This window comes from Drosophila virilis, chromosome 2 (assembly GCF_030788295.1).
Source record: "Drosophila virilis strain 15010-1051.87 chromosome 2, Dvir_AGI_RSII-ME, whole genome shotgun sequence".
In the NCBI taxonomy this organism is placed as follows: Eukaryota; Metazoa; Arthropoda; class Insecta; order Diptera; family Drosophilidae; genus Drosophila; species Drosophila virilis.
This window is the reverse complement of record NC_091544.1, coordinates 16,201,492-16,224,942: the sequence shown is the minus strand read 5'-3', so window position 1 is coordinate 16,224,942 and position 23,451 is coordinate 16,201,492. Positions and strand designations below refer to the sequence as shown.

At 37.6% G+C, this 23,451-nt stretch overlaps 2 protein-coding genes across 2 annotated transcripts; one reads left to right on the top strand and one right to left on the bottom strand.

The window, feature by feature from the left end:
* Positions 1–21: 21 nt before the first annotated feature.
* On the top strand, positions 22–19,500 carry myd (stromal cell derived factor mayday). Its single transcript, XM_002053589.4, has 5 exons — positions 22–170; positions 10,477–11,385; positions 11,506–11,601; positions 18,304–18,988; positions 19,055–19,500. The coding sequence occupies exons 2-5, from the start codon at positions 10,997–10,999 to the stop codon at positions 19,127–19,129; spliced, it is 1,245 nt and encodes a 414-aa protein (XP_002053625.2). The 5' UTR covers positions 22–170; positions 10,477–10,996; the 3' UTR covers positions 19,130–19,500.
* Positions 19,501–20,832: 1,332 nt separating this feature from the next.
* On the bottom strand, positions 20,833–21,215 carry LOC6630143 (pupal cuticle protein G1A). Its single transcript, XM_002053590.3, has one exon. The coding sequence runs from the start codon at positions 21,165–21,167 to the stop codon at positions 20,910–20,912; it is 258 nt and encodes an 85-aa protein (XP_002053626.1). The 5' UTR covers positions 21,168–21,215; the 3' UTR covers positions 20,833–20,909.
* Positions 21,216–23,451: the final 2,236 nt, after the last annotated feature.

Genomic DNA, 23,451 nt, shown 5'->3' with positions numbered 1-23,451 from the left:
TTGGCCAAAACACAGTACGTAAATGCATACGTCAAGTTAGTACGTAATCGTCGCTACTGCGAGTTGGACGTGCTGTCGCAAAAGAAGCCCAAGTAACGGAGCACGTTAAAAATTTCGTCATCTCGTCTCACTCCTACGCGCGCCTTTAAACAAAAACAAAACAAACTAAAGTGAGTGCAATAACGGACGGCTGTGTTGCTGTTAATTTTATAGTTGTTGTTTCTAGTTGTTTGAAATTGTTGTTGTTATTGTTGTTGTTTGTAATTGTTGCTGTTCGTAATTGGGCAGATTGCTGTTGCCACACCACGCTCGCTGCGCATAGTAAACAACAAATTAATTGCAACAAACATGTAACTGGAATTTCTAAGCTGAACCCCATAATATGCGATTGTGGTACATTTAATATTGGCGGCAATTGGCCAGAAATCATTCATATTGATTTTTGTCCATTATATATTAAAGCCAACAATGACGAAATGAAGCAAAACAAAAAAAAAAAAAAAAAGAAAATAACACAAAATTTTGTAACAAAAACAACAAAAATGTGGTTCAGTTGAGGCCTGGGTTCGTTGGTCCGTTACTTGCACATGTAGTACACAAACACGCACACATGCTCTGCCACATTGCCATGCTAGCAAGCGGGCGCCAGCACGCACACACGGGCACAACCACACACAAACACACACTACAAGAGACGGCGTTCGCTTTGCCTGTAACTGACAGCTGCCAAGTGCCAGAGCTTGTCGTCAACAAGTCTATCAAAAGTACGTTTGTCATTTCTGTTGCAATGCACCCCCACCCGCGCCAGGTGGCTGCCTCCCCTTCCGCCATCATCAAACTCTTTCTCTATGTGTGTGTGTGTGTGTGTGTGTGTGTGTGAGAGAAGTGTCCTTGTATTTGTCAATTTCGAGTTTGTTTAACTACTAACTATATACTTATTGTTCTTGTTGCGCCGCTATTCTGCTTTCTCACGCTCCCTCCTCTCCCCGCCGCCAGCGATGCACTCCAAGTGCCGTCACAATTTCATTTGCATTTGTCGGCTGTGCAAATACGCGGGTCACAGTGAAAATCAATTAAATGTGTCCATAAAAAGAGCAAAATATAATAAGTATTTAGCAAAGTAAATGCCAAAGTTGAGATATCCTGGACTATTGCAGCAATCATTTATCATCATTTATTTTGCGTTTTAATTTTGGGGTTTCCCAACACTGAATCTTAATGCTTTTCTCATTTTTGAGCACTTCAAAATGAGTCTCAAAATATATTGAACTCACAGCAAAGTTAAAAACGTGTTAAAGTAAATGATTAAAAAAAAAAAAAAACATAAAGAAACTTAAAGTTGTACAAAGTTTCGTAGGTTTATTTTTCTTTTCTGATATATTTATATAAATAATTAATCAATACAATTTGAAGAACCTCTTAGTTATAAGTATCATCGAAACACTTGTTTTAATTATAATATTAAAATACCAAAATTTCAAATTAAAGAAAGGTGGGAGCAGAAAAAATTCAATTATGTAGTCAATTTCCATTATTACTCATTATAATCTTTTTGATTATTAACAATGTTATTTTGTACTACCTGAAGCTTACAGGGAAAGTCGTCAATATGTCTGCAGAAGTCAATTCGATTTGGGTCAATAGGTTTTATAGTCACATCCGCCAATTTAAAAATTATGACTGATAAAACGCGCACTCTGTTCAATGTGGTGGAAAACATAATTTATATGGAAAATTTTTGCTGAATGTATAAAAAATATTTGCCATAGATTAAAAGCATAAATATGTTTGAATATGTTAAATGAAGAGTTACGCAAATTGAAGATATCCAGTTATATTAATAGTAATTAATATTTATTGGTGACAACCAAAAAAAGAAACTTGATTTTTTTAAAGTACTTTTGTACTCTTTCAGCATACAGTTTTAGAGAAGTAAAGCTCGTTATTGCTGGGCTTTACTGAAAAACAGCCAATTAGGTTGTTCTTTATAAAAAGACAATATATGCACTAAGTTAAGTAACGCGCATACACTTGAACGCGACGCCCACTTTCTAGTTTGGCCTTTCATCTGGCTTTTCGCACTTTTAACGACACGCCAGCCGACTAGCTTTTCGCTCTGCAAAAGCCAAGTTTATATGGTCTTTGGTTCTATGATAGGGTTATCCGGTGTTGCTGAGGACCATGGCAAAACAAGTTATTGACAAAGTATATTGAAGGAACAGGAAGTTTTTACTGCAAAAAACTGATCAAGAGTATATATTCCTTACTCTCTTTTTACAAACTCTCAAGCCGTATAGAGCATCTTAACATCTAAGCATCTCCGAGATCGAAGGGTCTTCAGTTAGAGGACGCACTTGTTTCTATTGACTAGGTACATATATATGAGTGCTAAATATTATATTATATAGATTAAATAAAAAAACTAAATATAATATATGCGCGTAAGCGCATACCTCTTTACCGGCTACCTCTTTATAAGTATTCACCCTGCTAAGCCCGATCTGAGCCCCTTAAAAATCTTTGTTTTCGAGTACGGGTCATAAAAATAAATGAAATGCATTTGGCTACAAGCAGGCATTTGCTGTAACTCCAAATTGATGTAAAATTCCTCATTTGTTTTCGCTTTGGGGCTTACATATTGTAGTAGATTTGTAGATTTATTCAAAACTGCTGCGTATGCCTGATGAAATACCGCACTGACTTCTGTGAGCGGCGCGCTGTTTGTTGTTTTATTCAAATTGAGTTGTTGTTTATTCATGCATTTTGTTGCACTTCTGCATGCTCCATTGTTAGACCAACACACACACACACACACTTACGTTTACTCTGCATATATATGTGTGTGTGTGTGTGTGTGTGTGTGTAGTTACATTCATTCATTCATGAAGGTCTGCAGCTGCCGTGCCCTGCACGAGGCTTGACTTGCCCGTACGGCGGCCTGACATTTCCATGTCGGCTGTCAGAGCTCAAGTATCTGTTATGTTTAAATGCCGGCACAAACACATACGCATATACACACAGACAAACATTGGCGAATGTGTGAGTGTGTTTGTGTGTACGGCCATAAGAGCTGTTGTTATTGTGTTAGCCCCAAGTGCGCACTTTTACTTTTTCCACGCTTTTAGAGGGTATTCATATTTTGTCACAAAATGCGTAAGGTGTGTATATATACTCTTGATTTGTGCGATATAGTAATCCGTCTGTTTATTTCTTTCATTTTCACAGATCTTTATTATTATTATCCTCTCTTGAACATTCAATTGTTACACATTTTTAGAGCTAGACTCTATCGTCGTCAGAATTATATATCATCTAGCTCTCTAGGAAAAATTGGTCGGAAATTAACTTTTTCTACTGAAAAATGTTTGTTTTTCTCAAAATATCTTGAACGCAAGCAACTGCGAACTTCCCTCTTATACTCAAATTAATTTAAAGCTATTTCAAATCGGAGCATATAGTATTGCTGCTCTATGATTAATCGGCCGGAAATAAGGCTAGGCCATGTATCTGCAATAGGGTATTTAAAGTTCGGCGTGCCGAAGATAATTATTAGTTCTTGTATTTCTCTGGCGTTGCGAACAACAAAAACTGGCAAAACGACAATCATGACCAGGTTTTTGAGTTTTTATGTCTCAGCCTCTGTTTGTTGTTGGTTCGGACGTAAATCATGTATGCGCTGTTTGGGCCAAATGATTCAATTGCCATGATTGCAACAGAAAGAGACGGCACAAAGAAAGCCAGCGAGTGGCGGCTTGGGGGAAAGAGAGAGGAGGGCAGAACCGGTTGCGTTGTGGCCTTTTGTCGCCGCATTGCAAATACGGTCAAGTAACATAATCAAAGTGTAAACTGCAGCTGTGAGGACCGGGTGTGGCGGCCGCAACAGGACAAATTGTAATTGCAACACACGTCAATTAATTGCTTTATATGCGGGCGCATGATAATGTGTTTCTGATTGCCTTCGGCAATTGGCCACAATACAGCAGACAAAAAGCCAGTGATCGATATTAATCATACGCCTAATTGTTCAATCATATGCCCAGCATGTTACGCATACGCCGCGTTGCATGCATTGTGTGGCAAACTAAAAGAAATTATCAGAGATAAACAGAAATGCTGTAAGGATAATTGCTTTAGCTTTACAATTCCCCACCTAATGTTCAAGGACATCTTAACTAATTTAGACTATAAATAAACAACTAATTAATTTTAAGCCCTATAGCTCGTTAATAACAGTGGCTGCAACTTGTAAACGACTTTAGCACATGCCAAAATGATTGATTTGTGCCTAAGGAAACATAGACCAGAACTTGTCTAAAAGTATCTGCCAAATTATTTGCATTTGAACAACATGATGGATGGCATCTTTTGGTCAAAATGTTCTCCAAAAATTACGTAAATTGATGTTTCTCTTGCATAATTAAAGCAAATGTAGTTAATTTCGTCTTTGAAAAACCAACGTATTAACTTGGAAAGTTGTTCCTAAGTGTTTATTGCTTCTTTTAAATTACAATTTTTGTTTTGAGATTAAACCCATGTGAATGCAGAATAAGTTTTAATTTTTTTTTCAACTAATATTACATTTTTTATTTGAGCACAAACTTTAAAGATCGAACCTTTGTGAAAACAGAGTGTGTAAATTTTTTTTTTAATAAAAACTTAAATTTTTTCGAAATCGAAATAATAATAATAATAATAATAATAATAATAATAATAATAAAAATAATAATAATAATAATAATAATAATAATAAAAATAATAATAATAATGATAACAATAATAATAATAATAAAAACAAATATAATAATTGTTAGTGTATTGCATATAAAATACAATCAATATTTAATAAAAATGCTCAACATTTCAATTCGTAATTCAATTCTCTTTGCAATGTTGCAACGCACACGCAGTTGACACCAAACGTTGCTCCGCATCAAATATCCGTTGCCCTTGCCCTTCCCGTAGAATGTAGCTGCACATTGAAATGTGTCGACTGCAGCGCGGATGACATTCAACGTGTAAATGATATAAAAAATTGCAGAACTGTACGCTGGGCGGGGGGCGGGGGTTGTAAGTGAGTAGACAGGGGGCTGGTTCTGATGTTGCTGCTACATTGCTCCGACAGCAGCAGCAACAACAACAACAAAATAAAATAAGTAGTGGGGGCCGGGGGTTGACAAGTGCAAATATCTAACCTACAGCGTTCCTTGCAGTCAGATGCATTTACATGGCAGCTCAACGGCGAGGGTGTTTGTTAATACCCCGTACATTTTATGTAACAAGGGTATGCCCTCACATACTTAACGTTTTGTTTTGTCATATTTTGAACTTTGTTAGGCTTCGGAATCTCAGAAATGAATTGCCCAGGAAATCCTAGTAAAGAGTTTGTAATTTTGCCAGGCGAAATGAAAAACTATCCTGTGAATAATAATAATAGCCCAGTAAAAATTAAGTATTAGCCTTTGTCTTTTTGCTTTCCTTTTTTGTTTTCTAACAATTTTTTTTTTTTATTTTTTATGAATGTTTTTTTTTTTTTTGTGTTTGTGCTGCTCTGATTTTGCACGTGTCATCAACTTTTTTTTATGTCGAGCTTGTGCTTTATTCGAACAACATTTTTTTTGTAACTTTTCTCCTAACGAACCTCTCTTTCCTCCGATAACCTCTCTAAAAACTTTTCGATGTGAATTCAAAACTTCTCAACTTTTTATTTTTCAATTTTGTGTGACTTTTATGATAAAAGTTTGAGCTCGTGTTTTTTATACTGTACTTTGAAATCTTAAACTATTAACAGTAAATGAAAATCAATAAATAAACGAATAAATATTTGATTGTTCGAAATTAATAAGCACACAAACTTTTGTAATAGGCAGTGCTTGAATATGAATTCTATTCTGCTCAGCACAGGGTATTTGAACGCCGAGCAAATGCCATTAGCTTGCCCACATTGTTGCTGTGTTTGTTCGTGTGTGGGTGGGGTGTTGTGTGAGTGTTTGTTTGCATGACGCTTTGCATTTGAAGTGTACGCAAAGTTTTGTTGTGCATTTGCCACGCTTCTATTTTAAGGAGCGTTTCATGTGGCTTTCCCGTGCTGCATGCATGTATGTGTGTATGAGTTTGTGTGTTAAAGCCTTTATGCGTGTATGCGTGTGTGTGTGCGTGTGGTTGTGCAGTGTGTTATGTCATTTTTACAACCAGGTCCGGAGTCACCCACCTGCTGCTGCCATGGTAATTTTGTGTACGCTTTAGTTGCATTGCGCTGCGCTGAGTTGGACTACGTTGCGTATACGTCATGTATTCGCCGTAACACAAACAAGCTTTCTTTTTTAAACGCTCTGTTGATTCGCGCTCTCAACTGGCAGTCAGGGTCAGCTGCAGCTGCAGGTGCCATGGATCCGTCTATCTTTTTGGCCCGTGTGCAATTTGCATGGCAGTGCGCTTTTCGTGGTTTTCATTCTATGCAAACAGCAAACAAATCAACTTATTTGCCAACAACTTTTTTTTTTTTTTTTTGTTTTTTGCTAGCTGCATGTGGTCCAGTTCTGTGCTCAGTACTCTTTTTCGGGTGTTTTGGTTAGCTCTTTGCTGGTTAGTTTGGGTTCATGTGAACTCTCTGATTGAGTGCAGTGCGTCCCAGAGCCGAGGAGCGGTCAGCTCAAAAGTTGATTATAAAATGGCAAACGGATTACAACGAGCACGAAATGCAAAGAGCTGAAAGATATTCACTTCAAGTAAAATTCAATTACGTTTTCCATTTTGCGCTTTGCAAAGCCAAATATCTGCCCAGCACGATTACCATGCGAACTCCATTTAATATTATATATATTCAATAAAACGTAAATTGTTTCTATTTAAAGTGCTTAAATACCATTTTTCTTGTTTTAAAGGAATTTTGCTTAATTGAAATTATTTTCGGATACTTTTTTGGGGCGCTTGATAAAAGTTCTGGGCAAACCCCAAGTCAATTAAAAAGTTAAATTAAAATTATCAGCAATGTATGTTCATAATCATCTTCATCATCATCATCATTATTATTATTATCATCATTATCGCCATCGGGCTGCACCTTCCCATCGTAAGCCTATCATAATCAAACTCTTGTGAATTTCTGGCTGGTATGTCAGAGTTTCCAAACTGTTGTGGAGCGCAATATTTTAAACGTCATATTTTACTGGGCAATTTTAATTAAATTTGCATGCATGTTTTTGAATTGATGGCCTCCGGCTTATGGTTACAAAAAGTTCATTTTTAATTAGAATTGGCAAATTCAATAACTAATATTGCTTCAAATTGCTTTTATAATATGCACTTGACGGTGGCGGCCAGAACATGTAAATGGCATATTGATTTAATTTTATTACAATTTCACATTATTTAGCTAATTTTCATTTACAGACAGTTTTATAGAAATGCCACAAATGTATGCTTATATAAATTCTCTACTGGTTAAACTTGGGGATAATTGTGCCTTATTAAGATACATAACATATGTACTGAAAATATTTTTAAGCGTTTGCATTCTTAAAAGTAAAAGTGTAAAAGATAGTTAGGTTATTAATATATTGAATAACAATAATAATTTGAAGAATTGTGCTGGTTCTTCTAGACGAACAACTTACCCTTTGCTAATTCTAAATGATGTCAGAGATGTGGAAGTTCTTCCCGATGAAAAATGTGATATAAATTCATTCAATTCTGTCGCAAGTCAAGTTTTTACACAAACACTTAACATTTGCTGCCAATGTAAAGACAATCATCTTAACAATCGATTATCTGGGCAATAGTTTTTCTTCATTTCTTTGCTCAGTGGCTGCTGCATCCATAGATTTATCAACAGCATAGCAAACATTTAAGCATCAACGCCATGGCTTGAACATGGAGCTGGACTTAACTTTACCAATTCATGTCCAGCCACATAAAGATACATTGACGAGACGAGGCGAGAGCTTTGTGAATCAAATCTTTAAAGTTGCGCCAGCTGGGCGCTTATCGATGCTGCTGCAGGCGCTCGTCCGTTTCCTTTTCGCTTTCCACTTGTTTAAAGGGACACTCTTCCTGCCAACCCCCCCCACCCCTTCCCATTCGTTGCTCCGGGACTGAGCAATAAAGTTTAACGCATTTTTTGCTTCATGCACTTTGCTTCATCATCAATTTTTATTGAAATTGACACTATCTGGACGACAAAGTAGGCGTGGTGGGGGCTGGCCGACAGGGGCAGTGGGTGTGTGTCCCGCGAAATGAATCACTGTAAAATTTTATCAGGGACACTTTTAATGAACAGCAACTCGAGTAGATAAAAAAGTGAGAGCTGCTTCTGCTGCTGCCTGCTGCAGCAGGCCTGCAGGGCGAGAGCTTATAAACTTGCTAATTGGATTAGATTTTGCGATATAAAGTATATTCATTAAGCACTGTTTTCTTCGCTTCATATATATTTTTTATTTTTTGTTATATGCTTTGCGCGGCAGCTGAGCAAAAATTTGTATTAAAAATTTATTGCCAACTTTTTGCCTCCACCTTTTCGCACTGGCACTCAGCTTTTGTCCCGTTCGCACCCAACTGCTGCAACTTCTGCTAATAAGCAAAGAGAGTTCACAAAGACATAAAACAAAAGCAAAACGAACAGTTAATAAAAGACAGGCAAAATAGACGTAATAACAACAACAGCGACAACTGGCAAACAGCTGCGACTCTTTGCTGGTGTGAGCGCTCGTGTGTGTGTGTGTGTGTGTGTGTGTGTGTGTGTGTGGGTTTGTGAGATCTGTAAGAGCATTTGTATGAGTAAAGATGAAAAGATACTCAACTGGTTTTGCTAGCCAATAAAGAACAACAACAATAGCGACGACAAGTTACGAAGCCAAGCGAAATGAAAACAAAAGTCAACCGCGCGCAACAAAAGCGTTAAAAGAGAACCGCAACAACAACAGTTACAAAGACAAACCAGATATTGTAAATGGAAAGAGATAGCAGCATAAAATGAAAGCACACATTCAAATGCATAAATTGAGCCACTAAGCCAACTCAAAATTGAGTGAAAAATTGTTCGTGTAGCGCTAATGAAATCGAAAGTGGGTGCATTTATTACGTATTGCTTGCCAATAAATATTAAATATTGCGAATGGGGCAATGGGAGAATAAAAAAATAAATAAGTACAAATGAGATTCCCCTCAAATTTTCAACCGGGCAAAAGAAAAATCATGCTTAGCAATAAGTAATGCATAGTAAATCAAAGTATCAAAAGGAGAAAGTATGAGAATTCTGGAGCACAAAGCAAATGACTAAATAAGCCATAAATATTGCATGAAGGTGAACACAAAAAAAGGTTTTAGTATTTCACAAGTAAATTGGAGCCTGTATTCCAAACATAAGAAAAAATTTTTTAGGAAGAAAGTGCGAAAGCTAACGCTCAAAGAAAAAGATTGGACAATTAAGCAATAATTATTGCAAGATAGGGGCTAAATTGTGTACTCTAAGAGAAAAATACTTTGTTTACTTTGTGCGAAGTATCTTGCTAAGAGAACATTAATTGGACTTTATTTATATATTTCGCATCAGATTTACAGTTTTAATACGTATTATCTTTATGTAGTACTTGCTTTTTATTTCTGTATTTATGTACAAACTCTTATCTGTCCACCTTGTTAAGAAAGTTCATTATCTATGCAGCTTCAGTAAATTGACAACCAAAAGATTCAGATTTACCCCTAAGAAGACCCCAAGAAGGCGTCCCATCTTATGTGTTTTACGACTGATTTTTAGTACTCATCGTAATGTCAGTCATTATTGTGGCCCTCTTTAATGACTGTCCCATGGCTCATTCATTTTGGCAAAACAAATTTTCAGTAAATTTCATGCTAATGGATGAGCCCGGAGGCAACACAATGGGCTAAACAGTCGGGCCCAATTAATGGGGTAAGGCAAGAAAAGTAATTGTAAGCTTTTAATGGATAATGAAATCTGCAAGTTGTTTAATAAATAAATGACTTTTGAGATGAAATGCTTGAAAACTACATTAAGAGCTTTGAGGGTAGTTTTTTAAGCTTTCACTCATTGACGTTAAGTACTATTTGAAGCTTAGTTGTAGTAAAGATGAAATTTAAGTTTAATCTAAAAGCCGATTGGTTTTAAGTAATAAATGCGAAAAACGTGAACAAAAATTTGCGTTTATAGGTTCTTCACGAAAAGCTTTAATTAATAGACGATGAAAGTATAAATGCCTATAAAAGCTTTATTAAAAATAAAATTCAGAATTATTTAAGGTACACAGTTTTCTTTTTCTTAAGTTAGCCAGCCGTTTTTTATTTACTTAGTTAAGGGTAAAGCCCTCAATATTAAGAATAAATGTTTTAAATACCAGTAAAAGCATAAAGTACAGCTTTGTAATATTAAGCATAGTAAGTTCTTTCCCAATACTAAACTTTAGTTAGTTGCTATTCGCGTGAAATGAAATAACTTTATCTCTATTTCTTACTCTCGTTCTGCAGCTGGCATGCATAATGGAAACGCGTGTAACAATCATGTAAAACTGCATTCGAGGGCAATGGATGGAAATGGAGCGTGCGGCAAGGAACAGCACATCAAATTGGTATTAGAGGTTAACAACTGAATCTTGGGCGTATGGGCGTGGTCAAGTTGTAACCCAACAACATAGCATAGCCAACACTGGTTACATCGTGGCGCTGCCTGTGAAGCATAAAAGTCAATTAATGTACAATTGCAACAACAATTACAACAATTGCCAGTGAATCCAGCGAACGTGGCGACAGCGAACAGAAGCCAGCCAGAGGCAGGCAACCAACACTCAACACCCATCAGCCATCAGCCCCGCTCGCCACGTCGGATGAGCAGCGGAAACGGCCGGCAAGAAAAATTTGTGCAAATTACACGCAGCGTGAGGCTGCGTTCCAGGTTGTGCTTGGAGTGGGTGCGGTCGAGGGACTCGAGTGTGGAGCCAGCCACAAGGCCAGCCCAATACCGAAACGAACGTCCGGTGGCGGCCACAAAATGACTTTCGTTAACAAGCTGAGCAAAAGCTTCCGCTGGCTGCGCTGCTCGACATTGTGCGCCATTTTGTTTTATATGTTTTTCATTGGCCTCATATTGCACAGCACCAGCCAGAAGCTGCAGCAGCACCAGCAGCATCAGCAGCAGCAGCGGGAACAACACAGCTCTGTAGAACAGAGCCAGGCCCAAGCTGAGGCTCAGTCGAAGTCAATGCCCAATGAGCGCCCGAATGGCCGCGACCAGCAGCAACCTAAGGAGCTGCAGCATCAACAACAACAACAACAGCAAGAAGTGGAGCATAAGCAAAGGGCGAAGTCGCAGTCACAGTCGCAATCGCAGTCACAGCTAACGAGGAACAATTTAGTTTTGGGTAATGCCCAGGCGAAAGAGCAGCAGCAACAAGGAAAAGTGCAGCCGATAGCTGCTAATAGAGGAGGAGGTGGAGGAGGAGGAGGAGGAGGAGGAGGAGGAGGAGGAGGAGGAGGAGGAGGCGGCGGTGGGAGTGGAAGCGTAACTAGCAAATCAGCCCAGCCGCAGCCCGAAACAGTTATATTAACGGCCAGCAATGTGAACGAGAAGCAAATACTTGCAAAAGCTTTCAAGCGGTAAGTTACGCCTTTGTCCTTTGCCCAGTGGGCGTTCACCCACACCCCCTACATCCCCTATCCCCTATCCCCTACCCAGCGACGGTTTCGCTGGTTGTTTGGCTGATAATTTGGTGCTAGTTTGGCGGCTCCTTCATTGTTCACGCACAACGTTGTGCTGTTGCCCGTGGCTATTGTTCACGCTGCGCGGATGTCAGGCGACGTGGGAGTTAAATAGATAGAGTAGAAAAGAGTGGGGTGATAACGGAGGAGAATGAGAGACAGGGCGGCCACAAATGGGGGCCATCACAGTGCGTGCCTGAATTGTGTGTACGACAAATTGTGAAATTTATGGCAACAAGCGAGTGAGCCATGGGTTAGCAGCAGCAGCAGCAGCAGCAGCAGCAGCAGCAGCACTTGATGAATGCTTTGTCCAGGGCTGGGGAATAAAGGTGCTTTTGGGTTCCCCAAATGCGATTTGTTATTTTGAATGATTTTGATTGGATGCCGGATAATCGGATTACAGCCTGTGTTAGGGACAGGCGGGCAAAGAGAGGCAATCATAATTATTGATTAGAGCAAAATCTGTGCAGGACGTGCTGACAGTGTCAAATTGTTCAAAATATAAAAATTTGAAAACGTGAACTTTAAGGCGAAATGCACTGCATTTTCTCTATTTTTTTATATGTACATTCTGCACACAGAAATCCTTAAAGTTTGCTTGTGCAATCAGTGAAATGCTACGCTAGCATATATCTGAGTAACTGCATTTCTCTATATACCACTGCTACTAGGAGCTAATTTATAGCTAGATGAACCACAAGAATTATGAAGGCAGTTAATAACAAGCGATTTTGCCAACATGGCGTATGATTAACGATGTTTTAGGTTAGATGTTGCAGCGCTTGCGATTAAACTAGTGTGAACATATATAGTTTATTTCTCTCTGAAACGAAACATTTTATTATTATAGCAGACAGTATTTTATGAGATATGTATGGGTATATTAAAAATAATAATAACTTTAATAGACTATCATTGGCAGCTCTATTCTATTAGATTGTTTCTATCTATCTGACGATACCAAAAAGAGAAAGAGGACGCAAAAAAAAGTACAATAAATAAAAATTAAAATAATTAAATAATAATACACACAAATTTTCAATAATTATAATAACGATATAAATCAAAATATAATAATAATAATAAACACTAATAATAATATAAATGTACAAAAATACAATTAATAATAATAAAACGGTAATAAGATACAAACGAATACAATAAAGTAAAAAGTGCAAATTATTATTGAAAATAAAATTGTTTTATAATAAACAAATCCTAATGATAATAATATTTATATATTTACACAATAAATAAATATATAATAATAATTATATAAATCAGTGTGGCTCCGAAACTCAATATACATATTTTTTTTTGTATACAGAGCAGCCGTAGTCAAAGTCTACACATTCCAAAGTTTGATGGATAACATAATGAAATTTTAATTTTATCCGGTCCGTTTAACCCGCTTTTGCAGACCCAATTAAAGCGTCTGCGTGGAAAGGGCCTGCCTACAATTTGAATTATATTTTTTAAACTTTTTAATATTGGTTTTGTTGATATTCGACCTTTAGTCAATTTAGCAAAGCTTTTTTGCTAAAAATAGCCCATAAACTCCACCTACAGCATCAAATCTGAAAACATAAGAACAACTTTATCACAACTTGATGAATGGGAGAAAATATAGCCAAACAGCGTTTGGGCAACGAGGCGTATGAGTAGCAGCACCTTCAACTTTTATATTTCATTTTTTATGGTTTAATATTGCCGTTTGAAGGATTCCCATTTCGCTTAACAGAAAAATTCACCAACATAAAATTTAATTTTCATTGAGCTAAAGTTCTGCAAAAATTTAATCCTTTTATTGCGGCCATTTGGTATAGAAATTGTACACATATATTAGAAAGTTTATATCTATGGGCTATGCAGCGACAACTAGAGGAGCAAGCGCAAATAAAACTGGCAAACAAACTTTATGTCGATTGTTGTTGTTGCTTTTCTATGGTAATATATTATATTCAATGGAAGCCTTTTATTTAAGCGCATTACAATTGTTGAAAGCTTTTTGATACCATTTAATAATCAGATTGATTTAATTGACAACAATCAAACTTAATTGCTTAAGAGCTACTCGCAGAAATATGCTGCAAATTTCATAAAATTGCAATTTTTCATTTTTTTTTAACACAGTAACAACAACTCAGAGCAGCTGCCCAGTTTTGTGGGCGTGCCAGAGGCCTCCCATGCGTACTATGTGTATTGTATATTTAATCCTCCATCAATTATTAATATGGGCAATATGCAAACACACCACAAATGGCAGCTGGGCCACGCCTCATTTTCATGTTGCTGTCGTCATTTAATCGGATTGAACTATCATTAATTTTGATTAGGTTAATGCCATGCTTATGCACATCCTGGTGGAATTGTCACCAAGGGCGTGCAATATAAATGCCATATTGTTGGCCTTATTGAGAGCAGCTGCAATCAGATTCATAGCCATGGCAACAGCAATGCGAAAATTCTATTTTAATATTCATTGAATAGAAATAAGCTTTTATCAAAAATATTTTCGCAGTTTCCACATTTTATTTGTGTCTTCTCTTTCTACATTTGGGCTAGGGGCAAAAGTTGTTCGTAAAAGTGAGAAAATAAATTTGAGTTTGCGAGCCAGCTTAGATATCGCAGCTGTCGGTAAACTTTATCTTTACTCGATTTTGATTGCTGTCTCCAACTAAGCAATTCGCAAATTACTTGCCGCACTTTAAGTTGCTCAAATGCCCGAAATTTCTGGCATTTATTCGCTCGATTGCACAGCAGCTTACAAATTGCAACTGAAGTCGCACGATTTTAACTATTGGGCACAAATATATATATACTTATATATATCATTATATATGGCGACTAATTAGTAAGTAAAATTAATAACAATTACTTCTCATGACGATTACCGCTGCCCACTGGGCTACAATTATGTGTAGTCAGGCAAATAGCAGGCGCTCCCTTGATAATAGTCTTTAAATAAAGCTCTGCTGCGGCAAAAATTAATTGAAGAGGCTTCTGCTTAATGATGCCCCATGATAAAGAATTTCTCATATATTCTGTTGTTATTATAGTAATTCAAACGATTTGCTTTTTGTTTGGTTGTTTTTTTAGATTGAACTTTAAATTTGCTCAAAATATTTTGGAAAACAAAATAATTTTCTATTCTGTGGAAATGTTCCTTTAGTGATTGTTATTTTCGCATTTTCAACATTTTAATATTTAACATTTGATGTGACATGCAGCCTAAGGAACATTTATGTTCTTTAACAGCCTGCGTAAATTTTGTTATTACAAAAAATATTCTATTCTCACAGCGAACAAAATGTATTGTATGCAATTAATTGTAATATCATGTTTTCGAATGTAAGAAAATTCTCTAGAATATCCTCTAAATAATTGGTTTCCCATTTCATTCCTTATTGAGCTCCATTTGCTGCAAATACTTCTGTAAATTTCATAAACTTAAGTACTTAACGCTTGGTATAAAATGTCTTCGGGCAAATTATATTTACGTTCCCCAGCACATTGCGATTATCCTCTAAGAAAAGTGTCGGGGTGTTAGAATGTCTGAATAACAAAGGTCCTCCCTTAAGCTGTGTGCTGTTGGTTGGGGTGTCTTCTTTTTGCTGGGAATGTGGAGAATGTGATTGCCCAAACAGGTGTCAGTTATTAAAGCACTCAAAGGGGGGCGGTGCGAGTCAGGATTGTGCCCACACTAGAATCTAACTAACCGGTGAAACAATCAGCAAATGGCTGCCATGGGACTGTCAATGCGTATCTGAGGGATTATTTTGTTTGTTGTAGTGTTGGGTTTGTGTTTGTATTTGTGTTGTAGGCGCCTGGGGAAGCAAATTTGGAGGCGGATGCGAATGCGAATGCGAATGCGGTGGCTGCACCGCACAGTGGTTTCATTAGCATATAGTTGAGGCATTAGAAACTAAAATAAATAAACCGGAAAGTAAAGCGATTTCAAGTTAGTTTCCTTCCGCAAAACTTTTGTTATTCACCCTGCCAACCCGGAGCCCTCTTGCCAGTTCGTAATGTGTGTGCATTGCGGTCTGTGGCAGCTTGGAGTTTGAGTTACGGTGACCCAGGGGGTCCGGACGGTACAAATCCTTTAGAAACAAAAAACAAACAAAACAAGAACGCAGAAAAAACGAAACGTTTTTGCTTTTGCGCCCTTTCGCATTTTCGCATCTACGCATACTTTGGCATAAAAGTTTTTCATTTGAACTGCGTTTTTTACATTTTTGCATTTCTTTTACTGTCTCCATAAAATGACTAACAAGGGCTATGTCTGTCACAAGAGAAGAGTCAGTAGAGACAATAAAGAGTATAGATGTTCTTCAACATGTTCGTCTTTTGTCATTATTAGCCTATTGATTTCATACAATTTTAATGAAATTTCCAACGGCTTTATTTCTTATCTTCTGGCTCAAGTATCGAAAAAACAAACAATTTTCTATCATAATTACGTGCAGGGTATTGCTTAGTCGTACATTTTGGTAAGTTGGGTGCCCTTCTGACGAGCAGCAAGACATGGGATTAGTTACTCGGCGAAAATGCATTTTGCATAAGCCTGCGGATTTTTTCCTTGCCAATTGCCAGTGTTGGATAGTTTTTATGAAACATCAAGGATTTAGCGAAACGAGATCTTTGGCTCGTGTTCGCTTAGAATCGGATTGTGTTAATGTTGTGTTTGCATGAAATTCTTTGACAATAAAATCAACTTGAAACCGACTGAAAATTAAAGAAATTTAAGTCGCTTAAATACTTAAATAGTTGCTTTAACTTGCCAAACTAGTCAGTATTTGTGAGTCTGTCCTTGAATACCAAGCAAAATAATATCTACTGCACTTTCATTTGTGATTAAATCTTCTTGGGTAGTAAAACGTTTAAGGATGTTGCATAAGAAGGAAGTGGAAAATTACGTTAATAAGGCGAATAGGAAATAATAGTGGAAAAGAAAAGGGTATAGATAGAGAGGGAGGGCGATAGAAAGAGGGCAGATAGAAGAGCGCAAAAAAGAAACACATGAGGGAGTAAATGAAAACGCGAGTGGATCTAAAATACCACTTAACAGTTTTAAAAGCGAAGCGCCGCAAACTAGGCAATGCATTTTTGTTAAGGAAGGTAATAATGTATATGTATGAAGCATAAACTTGATTTAGTTACGCTTTGCTCGTAGGTAAGAACTTAACCATATATTTCAATTGTTTTCAATCCATTAAGTAATATTTTCATTGATAGTTATCTTATTATTACTATCCTTTACCATTAATGGGTATGTAAAATACAAAGAAATATACATTTCCGGAAACTAGCACTCTTTCTCCTGGTGGAACCAAAAGAGATGTGTTGCGCGCGAGTCTAAATCGTGAATAATAAGCGACAGAGTCCCATGAGGTCTTACGTCCATTTTGCTAATAGTGCCGGTCGAACGTCAGCCTCCTTTTTTTTGGAACTTAGCCAAACCAAAATTATCTTTAGAGATCTTGCCAATAACTTTATGTTGTTTGGGCCGGTGCAGTAACAAGAAAGGGTCACGTCAATAGCAGTGCAACGATCTTGTGCGATTCAATTGTTACAATCTCTTGCTAGTATTATGGCACCATTCAACCTGTTTCTCTTTGCCTATCCCACCTAAGACCAGAGCCAACAAAGCCAAGTTATACTTCCAAAATTTTCGCGAGTACCAAAAGACATCTTCGCCGCCAAGGATATAGTTACCACCCGCTGTTTTCAAAGTTATGAGGCCTGTGCTTCGTTTGCAAGTTATTTAGCCGTATAAGTTTTCCATTCTGTTAAACTTGCGAATGCGAGTGAAGTTTTGCTGCATGTTGCATTCAACTTCCGCAGCAAGTTTGTGGCATTCTCGGGTGGACGGGCGCGCGGTTCTTTTGCTCAGTGCTAAATCAATGCACAGGCATGGCATGTCCTTGCAAAAGGGGAATGACAGCAGTGGCCTAATTGGAATGCTCGAGCGGGACATTAACGAGCCGCGTGCGTTGATAACAGCGACCCGATGTGGATGACCAAATTGTCGGCGACAAAAGACCAAAGGAGTCGCACAATTAAAATTTATAACAATGGCCCGCGCGTCGACTGATGTTGTGGCAGTTGCAGCTACAATTTAATTGCCCCCCAAATGGCACTCGCCATTTGCAGGGCTCAATTCTCATAATAATGTATTAACATTAAATTTAAATGCAGAAGCCACAAATGATGGCTATTAATTTCATGCACGTAATTATCACAACATTTTTCGGTCAGTTTAATTGGAGTTTAATGTTATGGTGGCAAGCGCTTTCATAAATCTGTTTTATATTATCCTTTCACCATGCTCTATTTGACTTCAGATAAATTAGTTTTGACTACTTGCATTAGGGCATGCCAGTCGGTAGAATCTTTTGACATGTGGGTCTCATGCGGTTTGCTCTTGTGGTTTTCTTGACTATATAGAGAATATATTTCCCGAAATAAGCATAGGACTATAGATAAGACGACAAGGCTATGCTCTCAATGCATCATATACATTATCTGTCAACATGATAATACCCTCAGCTTGACTTACTATAATGGAAAATGTTGCTTTGATTGGTCTGTTTTCAGAGCCGATCGTAATCATGATGGGCACCTGTCCATACAGGAGCTGGGACAGTATATAAATAAGCGGATTGTCGAGCATATAGACATTGCCATTATGAATAATGCTAGGGAATTTCGGCGCGTAGACATTGCACCTGCCGATGGGCTAATCACCTGGGATGAATATCATCGTTTCTTTTTGCGCGAACATGGCATGACGGATGCTGACATTGATGAGCACGATGAGATCAGGCACACCTCGCTGAATCGCAAGGCGCGCGAGGATATGATGCGAGATAAGGCACGCTGGACGGAGGCGGCACGAACGGATTTATTTACATTGACAATTGATGAGTATTTGAGCTTCAGGCATCCGGAATCGAGTGTATCCAATTTGCTGGAACTGGTGGATGATCTGTTGCGTCAGTTCGATCAGGACGGCGACGATCAGCTCACGCTGGAGGAGTTCTCCGAACTGAATGTGGATGACGATGAGGACTTGCTGCGCAAGTCCCTTATATCCAAAACCCTAGTAGAGCGTCGCGAGGAGTTCAAGCGCATTATCGATAAGAATCACGATGGCAAAGCCGATCGTGGTGAGCTCCTGAACTATGTCAATCCGAAGACACCGCGCTATGCACTCCAGGAGGCGGCTACGTTGTTCAGCTTATGCGATGAGAACAAGGACGAATTGCTAACACTTAAGGAGGTAAGTGCGCCAAAGGCCCTACAGGGGGGTTTCTCTAATCACAATAACATTTTGATTTCTGTACAGATGACTGACAATGCTGAGATATTTTTGCAATCAAAGATGATCGATACGGCTAACAGTTTTCATACCGAATTTTAATTACACTTTCCTTATGGCACATTCACTTTGTTCAAACCGTCCCCCAGTTCAATCTCACACAATCCCAGCTCACAACGTTTGTCTAAAATAACAATTATATAATCTTTGTGCATTTATAGTGATATTAATTTGTAAGTTGTTTAACATTGTAATTGAAGATATAATACACGCATTGCTATACCTACATATATACATACATCTATATATATAAATATAAATATAAAGATAGAATTAATTTTGTTAGAAGTTTATACTACGTAACCCTTAAGAGCAAGAGGCAATTCATTTAAAGTGTGATTTTAAATAAAAGTTTTACTTAAGAATGCAAAGCAAATTAAAGAAGAATACTCCAAAATACACAAAAAAAAAAAATATACGTAATTTTGTGGAATTTTGTGTTTTCTTTACGAAATTTAGGAATCATAATAATCTTATTATAAAATACAATTTTCACAGATGTGGTAACATTTTTCTAAATAAATACATTTTTCTTTTCAATGCGTAAACTTATGTGCAAATCAAATTTTATCTTCAAAAATTACCAAAATCTGCGATTGGGCTCATAATCTGATATTACTCGATTTAGAGAGTTGGTTTCGATAATAGGTATACAAGCATAGAAATCAATTCGAGCTTATAAGTTTTCTATTCTCTTAAATCTAAATGCACAATCTCAAAGAGTAGAATCGACAATATATTTATTGATTTCGGTAAAGTGTTCGGAATTACCCATAATCTTAAAGTATCTTGAAGTTTAAGTTAAAGATTTTGTTATAGATAAAAGTCTCACACTTTGCCAGTTCTATAATTTATTATACATTTAAAGATTTTCAGATAATCTGAAATTTAATCAGACTTTACTAATAAAGTCTTTTTGATTTGCTGCTTTGTACAGGAAATAAATTCATTTTGTAGCATCTTAAAGCCTCTTAACCTATTCCTTTTTCCTCTAAACAGACAAATGAGCATCATTAAACATAATCCCATGTTCAAGTTGTTGCTGCAACAAGATGAATAAGAGGATACAAATGATAAATAAGTGGCACTCGAGTGGGAGGTCGACGAAATGCCAGAGCCAACCTGTCCAAGGCTCAATATCTATGGCAACGTGAGAGTCAAATGCCTGCCGAAGCTTGATGAATATCCTTGAGCATTTAACAGGCAATTGACTTACTGATGAGTGTTAATATCTCTTTAATCTGCCGCCCGTGCCTGCTTTGAGAAATGATTTTAAAGAGATGCCAGATAAATTGATAGATTCGTGTATTAAGCAGTTACCGCAGGATACGTGGTCCGTGTGCATAAAACTGTGTCGAGGTGAGCATATTTTAATGCCGACAACAAAACGGAGGAAAGAGGATAAATTATGGCAACCGGCTGCTGACAATGGAAGACAGTCGAGTGGGTAATTGAATCTAATTATTCGGAAGCACAGATAATGAGCACGTAAAACGCAAGGAATAACATGACCGGGATATGCCAGACAGTCATACAGTCGGCTATTAGGGCGTGGGTGTGGGCGTGTGTAGATGTGTGTGTGTGATTGTGTGTCTGTGTGTGCATGGGCATGTTTGTTTGTGCGCGCGGAAACGGAAACGGCAAGAGAAACGTTTAGCTATAAAGAAAATAAGCTAACATCAATTGAGTTAAGTAAAGGCAGGCACACGCAAACTGAAATGCTTGAAAGACAGCCAAGATTCGGTTTATGGTTTATTTTTATTTATGTATTTCATTTCTCAAGTGAACCAAATATCGGGCCATGTATTACCATTAACATTTACTACTTTTTCCAGAAGGGACTGGCTACAGCCGCTGCAGCATAGCCGGTAATGGGAGCCGTGTAGACTGGCGCAGCGGCATAAGTGGTCACAGGTGTCCTGTAGATGGGAGCCACGGCAGCATAGGTGGAATATCTGACGGGCGTTACGGCCGAGTAGGTGGCAACGGGCGCCACTGCGGCATAGCTGGCAACCGGTGCAGCCAATATGCCAGCCTGAGCGGTCGCAATGCACAGAGCCAAACAGATGAGGAATTTCATATTGATTTGATGTGGTTTTGTTTTTCTGCCGTTTGTTGACTTGTCGACTTGTCACTGACTGATGCTGTTTGGCAATCAACGCGACAGTTTTATAGCCACTGTCAGAGTTTAGCTGCACGGCCATATCGCCGTGGCCGAACCCGTTTGCGGCTTAAGTGGACCAAATCAACAGTCAATTTAGAACACAATGACAATTTTCAATTTCTGCACGGTAATGCCCAATCGATGCGGATGCCGTCAACTGTGGTGTCAATTGTGTTTGGCATATCAAATTGATTCTCAATATTCAGTTTTCGAAAACCATCCGGTACTATCTATTAATTAGCCAGCTTAAAGCCATGTGTGGTATAGTTCAAGAATATCATTAGTTTAATAAAAGCGGACGATTTGACCTCGAAGGTATGACAATAAACATAATTATAACAGATATTATGCTACTGGAACTTAAACCGTTGGAGATATAATATCTCTAGTTCTTACTTTTAACTTTTAATCTGATCTCGGCGTTTATTTTTTAGACGTAATAAAGAATTAATATTTTTGGTAAAGTTTTGTATATAATATAATATAAATTATATTTTCTAATATATATATTTTTTAAAAATTACGGAATATTTACAGACCGTACATATTCTTTTATAATCATACTGAGTAATGCAAAGGTCGTGCAATGTTACAAGTTTCTTGGATAGGCTGAATGTATATATCTATATGAACTGATTTACAAAGTCGAAGTACTTCTATCTAACTGGGTCATCCATTTCTAAAAAGTAGGGATTATTCAAAATATTTGTTTAATAGTTAACATGTAAGTTGAAAATTTGAGTTGAAGCCCAATTAATATATGCAATAGACATGCAGAGAGCATCGACTACGGCTGTCTCTAGAATACGTACGATAATTCTTTTACAATATCTGGTTATGCATAAAATCCAGTTACAAGTTTTCGTATGGATAGGGGTATTCATAAATTGAGGAACATAAACCAAATGGCATCAGACCAACTTAACGAGCCGCAAAAAAGCTGCTACATTTTGTACATTTCGTTCCAAGAGCAGCCCATGAACTGCATTGTGTGGGTTTGTGTATGTGTAGACTTACAAACACACACGCAGCACAGTGTGCGATATAAAATGAAGTCCCTGTCTGGTAGTCGTACATTTTTGCAATACAAATGTTTTGCATTATTAGGACACAGACGAGCAGCGGCTCTAGAACGGGCACGCGTCGTAGAGCTTGGTAGTTAAATATGTTCTACACGTAAGCTACATTAGTCAAACTGGTTTTGGCAGTGGAAATTTGCAGAGCATGCCAAATGAATCGAAAGGCGACAGACATACTGTCCAAAGCGGCAACTATTTAAGAGCTGTGGCCTAAAGAAAACTAAGTCTGTAAGCCATAAAAGAAACAAGTAAGAGTGCTTCATTTGGTAGTGCCGGGCTAGGTGATACCGTGCCAAGCTGCTGTTGCCAAAATTCGCTGCGCCTATGCCTCAGACATTCAATATGAATTTTGGTATCCTAACCGGTATTTACTTGTGCAAATTATATTTTTTTTTTATACCCAGTACCCAAGGATTTCAGAACATATAAGAGCTATAGACTTAAAATTTTAGATGTAGGTGCTCCTAGTGCCTGCGCAGAGCGAGTTTGTTTCCGATAATCGATAACTTACTCCGTTTCCAAGCAATCGATATCCATATCGTGTTATTGGCAATTTTGGTAAATAATAAGAGCTTGAGTCCCCAAACTTGACATATAGCTTCTAAAATAGAATATATATATGCATTTGATGTTGGAAGAAGAGGGTTCAGGGTATCCCCTAGTCGGGAGCTCCTGACTAGAACCTCTTACTTGTTTAATTTTCGGCCATACTATATATAAGAGTTGTAATGTATACTTATAGTATTCTATTTGTGCTTAAAAACTATGCCTCAGCATTTTTTTCGATAGTATAAAAATATATGAAGATATTAAAATAATTGAAAAAGCCGCCTTACGAGACTTTCTAGTATTTGAAATGGAAGCATTCACACCGAGAGACATACTGAATTGGCGCTAATATGCAGTATTTATGGGATCAAGAATGTTTTCTAGTGCCTTTTACATACATTTGCACAAAATCAACATACCTTTTTCATTCATTTTTAAATGGGTTCAGGGTAAAGAAACTCTAAGAAACATCATAAATACGCTAGACACACACAAATGCTACTATCTGTGAGCTTTACTATATATATGTGTGTGTTTGTGTGTATGTGTGGCTGGGTATTTGCCATAAATGC